We start from the raw sequence: 9,029 nt of genomic DNA on the forward strand, positions 1-9,029 counted from the left end.
ACAGGTGTGACGTGAGAAAACCAGGATATCTATAAATAATGCTTGATCAAATTCTTGGTAAACATGATAAAATAAAAACAACAACAACATTTGTGTCTTACTTGCTATCAATCTACTAACACATACAAACTCTTAAAAAACTCTCAAACTCTTGTTTTTTTGCCAAGTCACTGAAGGTGTTTAAACTTCAGAAAATGTTAGTAATAAAATAAAATAATTAAATAAAAAAATATGCCAGAATGAATGTCAGGGTTGCAAATTTAGCCTGAATTATTATTATTATTTTATTTTATTACTACTACACTATATTAATATCTTGTCTAATTTCATGCCACAGTTGGTCTCCGATAAATTAAATTATTTGTTTGTTCATCTTTATCTCATAATTATGGGTATAGGGCTGACAAATGCAGTCAACACAAGAATTTGTTTAAAAAGACAAAAATGGAATGAGATTTTCAAGTTCAATAGATACGTCTGAAAAGTTAATTACCACAGTGACATGATGATGGTGATGATGATGGACAGACTTTATACTTTATAAACACATAAGTAAAGAGACACAAGAGAGCAGCAAGAACACCCCAAAGATTATCATTAAAACCTTCTCATTAAAGCTCATTAATTATTTAAATCTTTGCCATTTTAGACCTCAGGCACTTGTCATCATTAAGTGGAAAAACAAGGCTTCTCTTTCGGTCATGTCAGGAATCCCTTGATAATCAGTGTTAGGTAAACTGAGGATAAACTGGAACACAGAACAAGGAACAATTGTATTTTTATTAACTAACGTGAACAAAGAAGAATAAATATTGTTACAAGTCGTAATTCTCATTGTTAATGTTGGTTAATGCGTTAATGTTAAATAATGTGATCTTACTGTACACTCTCTAAGCCTCATAAGGTACCTTTTATAGGGTTTAATGTTCTATTATTTTGTAATAAACTACTATTATGTTTTAAAAGTAATGACTGTACGCTTCTCAACACAGTGAAAGTTTCTTGACTAAATACTGTACATGCAGCTGACCAGGTGTGCTTGTGCTTTTGATAACTATAGCTTGAACATATGATTCATTTATAATGTAAATAATAAAAAAAGTATAAGATATATATCAAATTATATAATTCTCTATATATGTGTGTTTATGCTGCATGAGTAAATATGACATTTTTGCATTTAATTACACATGCAGTAACATCTGATCACATGAAGTGTATTACTAAATCTAAAATTACATACATTATGATATATTAGTAAAATATATTGTCACATATTTTTAAATATGTGAAAACCGGCAATTCCTTATTCAATATATTGTAATATATTAATGCAATATATTATTCTGTATATTTTCAAATATACTGTTAAACCATTTCATATATTGATCATTAATATATAGGGAAATGTTTTCTTTTCATAATAGGAAAATACTGCCCCATGATGGATTTTGTAGCTTTTTTTCTGACAGTGTAAAGTCTTACTAAATATATTAAGTACAACTGAAATCATAAATAGTATATGAAACGTATACAGGTCTATATTTCAACAATGTTCAAACAAAATGTAATACTCAATGTAAGAATCAGGGGAACATGTTCCGTCTCTCTATCCATCCAGGGTTTCTTGGCCTGAAAAAGGTTGAGGACCCCTGAGCAACAGATTATGGGTAAATGTGTACAAACCACCGGCGACTGGTTGTTTATACACGTTTAATCTTTATTTTGTGTGTCTTTGTTTTGATGCGCTCACACTCAAAGATTGTTCTTCCCCAAGGAAGCCATGTTTTCACAAATACAACACACTTGACAGACAGAAGAATCATAAATTATTAATACTTGTCATAAAGAGGAGATCAGGGAGCAATTAAGGGCAGACTGTGCCCATGCTGTTTTCTTTGCTTCTATCTTAATAAGTATATAATGTTATACTGTTATAAATATACTGTTTATATAACAGTATAGCTGCTGTAAAAGCTACACAATGTTCCCCCTATAACTTTACCAAAAACCCAGGCAAAGTTCTCAATCATGTCATTAATTAAAACAAAAAGATGTAGCATTTATGTTTATTTATTTATAAATCCAAATATCAGTCTCCTAATATTAATATGGCAGCATTTATTGTCTGCATGGAGCTCTAGTGTGTTGGACAACCTTCTAAATTAGATAATACTATTTTTAACTTTTCATTAAATGTATAAATAATAAATTGGCCTGCAACAATGTGCTTTAAAATGGTTTTGTAAGGGGATTTACAGTCAAAGACCCAGAACCAGAAATGATGAATGAAGACCCGGAGTCAGAATTATAATAAATTAAAGAAAAGTTTTACTGAAGATAGTTTGCAGTTTCATCAGCAGAAGTCAGCTTCAAGACTCACAAGGAGTTTGTAGGCCAGGTCTAAGCTACGTCCTTGCTTCAGGTTGAATGATTCTGATTGGCTAAGAAAATCAATAAACATAGCAATTTCCCACACATAAACAGATAGACTGGAACATATCTCCATAGATTATGCAGCTCACACTCGGACCCTGAAGTTAGGCATGTCGTGATCTTCCAGGTCACAGATTTGGGTTGCTGGGGGCCAACATGTCCAGAACAACAACTCAGTCAATCTCCAATCATGCCAGTGGTTCCTTAACCTGTAACCAAGACTAACACAACCTTTCTCAAACAAAAAAAGAGTCCATATTTCATTTCTGGAAGCCGGGCTAAATGAGTAAGCACTGTTACTGCATTCAGACATCAAAAACAGACATTAGAGAATATATAAAAAGAACTTTTCAGTAATCACACTGGTAACTTCTATAACAAAGTAAAATCTCATAAGCCTAAAGAAGTCATTCAACTCATGTGATGTTTAGAGGGAAAAATATACTTGATTATAATCACTCAGATTTACATTGAAGCAGCAGTGGATTCCAAAATCCACCCCCTTTTTTTCTTTTATTCGCCATACAGCACATGTTCATGTCATGCTATCCACCTTCTTTTTAACGTAAGAATTTTTAGCGGTATAAAACAGCCCATTTTGCTGCTTGATATTGCAATCTGGTATTTCTAACCATATTATTGTAATGTATTGTCGTAATTATAAACACACTGGTTTGTAGTGCAAACTTTTCACTCGCTTTCACTCCATCCCTCTCTTACTCACAGTGGAGCAGAGAGAAGGTTGATGTCTGACTTGTTCAGAAGAAAGACAACACGTTTGGCGGAGCTGAGGGAGGGAGAAGCCACGGTCGAGGCTTGGCCTGTGGAACCAGGGTGACGAGTGACTCAGACGGAGCCGATGGTAGTGGAGACCCAGGCAGAGCTGAAAAGCTGACGGGACCAGGCAACATCGAAGGTCCGCAGTGACAAGCAACCGAGGTGGAGCCAGGATGCTGGAGGACTGAGGCGAAGGCGGAGCGACCGAGGACCAAGGCTGGAGGGAAGGAGGAGCCTGCCAGAGCTAAAGGGGTAGAGGGATGAAAAGCAGCTGAAGGCACGGAAGTCTAGGGAGCCAGTAGAGCACCGACTGAGCAGGAGGGATGAGGAAGCCTGGAAGAGTAGTAGGGACGACAGTCCCGGGTGGAGACAAGGGGGCGAGGAGCCAAGGTGGAGCAGATTGCTCGACAGGCCAAGGTGGAGTTACAAGCCTGGAGGGTCTGGGCGGAGCTATGTGGTTGACAATCCAAGACTAAGTTGGCGAACACTCAGATCGAGGCGAGTCACTGGTGACCAGGGCAGGAGCCAAAGGGCTGAGGAGAGGCAGTGCAGGTGGGGATGAACAGGCAGGCTTAACAGGGTCACACGAGACAGGCATAAAATTCATGAATGACACTCTTGGCTGATGTGGAACAGGCAGGATTTTCTGGAACGATGCTTGGCCAACTCAGAACAGGCAGAGGCGGTGGGAGAGGGAGGCAGGGTAGGAACACAGACATTAATAACAAGGTGCAGAGTGACAAAACAGGCTCAGTGCACAGGGAAACAGGCATGACACACTCACTTTCAAAGTCAGCGCTTCTCCATCAGCCGCTGTAGAGGGGTTTGGGCTCCACATCAAGCCCTCATATTCCACCAGTAATCCCTATTGAACAGTCGTTGTAGCAGGCTCACGCACCTGGTCAGACGTTATGTCGGGCTCGGGCTCTGGGACAATCCTTAGCTCAGTTCATGATGCTGGCACTCCAATAGTAGCAGGATCCAGCTCTGTGCCTGTGGTGGGCACAGGTTTCACTGTCGCTGGGCTGATGGCTGGGGCTGGCATGCTGATTTCCTCCTCGCTCTCGCAGATTGTGAATGGGGAACCATTGTGGAGGAGTACCCACTCCACATACTCCTTAAAATTTCCCAGAGGCTCATCTCCAGACAGGCACACCTTGGTCTTTTCATTCAGGCCCGCCCAGAAAAACACACGCAGGCGGAAAAGATCTTACAAATCCAAGAAATCCCTCATGTGTGCCTCTAGGCCTAGGGACTGGTTCCCCTGAATCTGACTGCAGCTAGATCCATGCTTTTGGGTCAGTTATTCTGTAGTGGTGAGGTTGCAAGTTGATGAAATGGATCTAATCGCAGCAGTCAAAGGTTTATTTAACACAGAACTCAAGGTATTCAGAAAACACAGGAACAAAACCAAACCTAACGCGATGAGAACTGACAAAGAACTGAAGGAAAGAGAGTTTAAATAGACAAACCAATCAATGAAGTTAATAACAGGTATAACTGATGATCAACTAATGAAAAAATCATGGAAACCAACTGAAAACTATAGGTCACAGAACTAAACAAGTGCTAAACCCATACAAAACAGAGACAACCCCAGATGATCCCTATGTGGCCCTTGTTCAAATATTTCTTCTGTTTTTGTTCAGGCAAAGTGAGACCCTCTGTTATTGTACATTGACAATAAGAGATATTTGAAAGGACATGAATTAATAATAAGTTGATATGCAAATGGTGATATAAAAAAGATTTGCATTAAATTATAGTTATGTTTATTTTTTAAATATAAACATATTATTTATTGCTTATGTGCAATAATATATATATCATTTATATAATATTATTATATAAATATATGATTTTCAATTATTTCACTATGTTAATCTCTACATTTACATTTATGCATTTGGCAGACGCTATTATCCAAAACGACTTACATTGCATTTCAAGGTACACATTTACATTCTTATCAGATATAAATAATAATTTATCAGAAATAAATCAGAAATAAATTAAACAATTTAGAAAAAGAAATGATTGACTATTGTACTCATGTGTCCTTTTGGTTCATGGACTGTTGTTTTCAAATGTTGAAGAAGTACTAATGCATTAACGCTCTGCTCACTCTAAAATATGGCATGTTGTAATAAACAGGTTTCATAAATTCATACATTTTTCAACTGTTTTTCAGGTTTGACTAAATGACTTTTGTGTCTTAACCTGTTAATGCCCTCAAGCAATAGAGCAAACTATCAGATCAACCTATTCTCTGGCAAAAATATGTTTAAGACTAAAAGCGTCAGTGATATACACACATGTATAATTTCAAATTTCAATATAATTTTTCGGTTTAATTTTTATATTCATTCATTTTTATATTCATAATTTTATATTCATAAAACATTCAATGGTTATTGGCAAGTTTCTGCATGTCTGGCTTCTGAACCTGCACATTGTCATTTGCACAAGGGGGAAAAAGACAGATAATAAAATAAAAATAATATTGTGAAACTAGAATGTCACTTAAACAGGTATATGAGTGCTATAGGAAAAAAAACTCATACACCTCATTAGAATTATATTTAAAAAAATCTATATACTCTTTATAATATTTGCAGACAGCCTGTGTCTTGCACTTTTACACTTTGGTCTGTTAAAGAAAGACTTTTAGGTTTTTTGTAACTATAAACAAAATATATGAATTTTACAGTGATCCTAAAATAGTTCAGCATTAATTTGTTGAATATTTAATTTTCTGTCTGTAGAGTTGATCTTGCTCACAACAATACATTCTCCAAACAAACCTGTATAATGTCCATTTGTTGCTCTTTTTAATGTATTTTATTGAATTTAAGAGGGATGACAACATTATACCAGCAGAGAGGGTCTTACATTTCTGTTGAATATGTTTGGTAGGGACTGTGAAGATTGTATAGCAACAGCCCCTGGATTCTTCAAATGTAGGCCCAGCTAGCCCACTCATTTAAATCTGCATCAGAGATTTTCATAATTTCAACTACAAATAGTCTCTTAAATTGTTACCGCTTATTGCAATAAAGCTAAGACAAGAAAGTGGCGTTCACATTTACATGGACTATGCTGGCTGCGCATATGGTCAGTACAGGCCTTTCTCCTCACCTTCTGTTACTTTAGTAATCCCACCACACACACGTGCACTCTTTAAAAATGTGGAAGAATGTCGTTTAGCATTTAGCTGCATGATCACATGAAGCACTTTCTCAGATTTAAAAAAAAAAAAGTGACCAGAAAAACAGGGCTTTGTAAAATGGAATAAGCTGGGTTCTATTTTTTTTTTCTATTAAACTTTTCACTCATTTTATTGGTTATACAAAATGACTAATTTAGTTTTGAATAAAAAAGGGCTCCCTCCCATGCAGTGCCATGTACAGTATACCCATGTGGTTCTGTCTGCCTCTGTTTAACATCTATATAAGTTCAGGAGCAGTGTTTGTGTTTGTGGAATCTGCAGCTGGAGCAGAAGGAAGGTTGATGTCCGCCTCATTCACTGTAGAAAGACAACACGTTTGTGTCTGTTGTGTCCTATGCAAACTTTTGAAAATATAATCTTTAATTCACATAATCAACAGATAGAAAAAGATTGCATCAGTGATCATTAGTATAAATTGTTCAAATGAGTCTTGTTTCACTGTTCCTTGTCTTTCAGCTTATGGCGGGGTCCAATGGCACAGCTGGGGATGTGTCATTCATTTATCAGCAAATCTTTAATCAAGACATGGATGCTAGGCCCAGTACTAAAATTGCAGTGGCTGTGTTAACATCTCTGTTCTTTGTTTTTGTAAACTGTGTGATGCTCTTTGCTCTAGGAAGCAAGCACGTATTCCATGAGACGCCGCGCTACATCCTTTTTGGCCACATGCTTATGAATGACTCTGTGCTTTTGCTGGTCTCAGTCTTAATGTATGCTGTGGCTCAGTGTTTCCTTCCAATGCCCACATCCATATGCACTCTGTTGGTCTTTATCTCCTACTGCACTTTCCGTAACGCTCCTCTGACTCTCGCACTGATGTCTCTGGAGCGGTACGTGGCAATCTGCTTCCCTCTGAGACACTGCAACATCGCCACACCAAAAAGGACTGGAATCGCCATAGGAATCATCTGGCTACTTAGTTCTATAAATATTATAACAGACATTATTTTTGTTTTAACTGTCAAGCCCAATTATTTAGCCGGTATTATATTTTGTACATTAGAAAAATTGTTTCTATTCAAATGGCAGCTGGATAAATATCAAGCGTTTGATGTTCTTTATTTTGTGTCGGTTGCTGTGATCATCATTTTCACATACATTAGCATTATGATCACAGCCAGGTCTGTTTCCTCGGATAAAGATTCAGCTAAAAAAGCCCTCAGAACGGTGCTGTTGCACTTGATTCAGCTGGGACTGTGTCTCACCTCTTTCCTGTATACCACAATAGAAAGAACACTGTACATGATGACTGGAACCAACTCATCTCTCTTCATAAATCTCAGATATCTAAATTTTCTTATTATTATCATTATACCACGTTGTCTGAGTCCTCTGATCTATGGTATGAGAGATGAAGCCGTGTGGCCCTTGTTCAAATATTTTTTCTGCTATCGTTCAGGAAAAGTAAAGCCCTCGATTAATGTACATTAACTCTATGGTTGTGGCTCACAAGTTGCAAAAACCTTATAATATATTAATAATTGCAATATTTAAACTTGTTCACCAAACTCTCAGATGAAATTATCTGGCAAAATATTTTTAAGACTGATATCTGGGTGAGTGATATATCTGTGCGTATTTTAACATAATATTTACTAATTTATATTAGAGCTTCACAATATATTGAAATTATTGAAGTATCGCAAATGTATACATCGCAATATGCATATCGCAACAGCTTGCAATAACTGGGGTCATGATCAAAAGACAAAGAGAAAATCACTCACTGCTCTTGGCTGAATAACTTTTGTAGCTTTAATAAGAATCAGTATATTTAATTCATACAGTGAAAACTAAGCAGTGTTTATTTTTTTACATTTGATTATTCAGTTTCTGATGTTAAATAAGCCTAATTTAGGCCTATCTGAAACCCTAAACCCTGTGGTATACACTGATGTTAAAATAACACTTCTTATGCTACAGTAAAACACTGCTGTTCACTTTCAGAAGTTGTAGGGATGTTTTCTCGTCACAAAATGAATTAAGATCATTTAAGTTAATTTTACACTTTAAGCATTATCATATCGAATATCGCATTATTTAATGAGTCATCGCATTTTTCTTCAATATCGTGCAGCCCTAATTTATATATGCATGTATTTATTCTTTTAATTTGTAATGCTTTCATTTTATTTATATTCTAATATAGAAGCTATTATTGACAAGTTACATGGGTGCTGAAATTACACTCGTATAAAAACAACTAATATTAAAATTAAAATAATTTTGGGAAAATAACAATGTCTCCTAACCAGGGACAAAAGGATAAACAAAAAAAATTAATCTGTTAACACCTCACCAAGAATTCTATATAAATTTCCATAATTATAATTAAATTATGCATTTGTACACTTTTGGACTGTTAAAGGAAGTCTTTTCAAGGCTTGTTGTATCTACAAACAACATTTATGTATAGTTCATTATGCATGTAAATAATAAACCACCCTTACAGTACATGAGCTTGTGTAATGTTTATTCAATTATTAAGAGATATACAGTGATCCTAGAAATAGTTCAGCATTAATTTGTTTGCTTGATCACAATATACTCTTTGAACAAATGTATAATGTCCATTTGTTGCTCTTTA

General features: G+C 36.0%; 1 protein-coding gene across 1 annotated transcript; it reads left to right on the plus strand.

Moving 5' to 3' along the window:
* Nucleotides 1-6,901: 6,901 nt before the first annotated feature.
* LOC307145144 (odorant receptor 131-2-like) lies at nucleotides 6,902-7,873 on the plus strand (the record flags this gene model as incomplete). Its single annotated transcript, XM_079848005.1, has 1 exon — nucleotides 6,902-7,873. The coding sequence occupies one exon, from the start codon at nucleotides 6,902-6,904 to the stop codon at nucleotides 7,871-7,873; it is 972 nt and encodes a 323-aa protein (XP_079704131.1).
* Nucleotides 7,874-9,029: the final 1,156 nt, after the last annotated feature.

The sequence above is a fragment of the Squalius cephalus genome (assembly GCF_949319135.1).
Source record: "Squalius cephalus genome assembly, chromosome: 17".
Lineage (NCBI taxonomy): Eukaryota > Metazoa > Chordata > Actinopteri > Cypriniformes > Leuciscidae > Squalius > Squalius cephalus.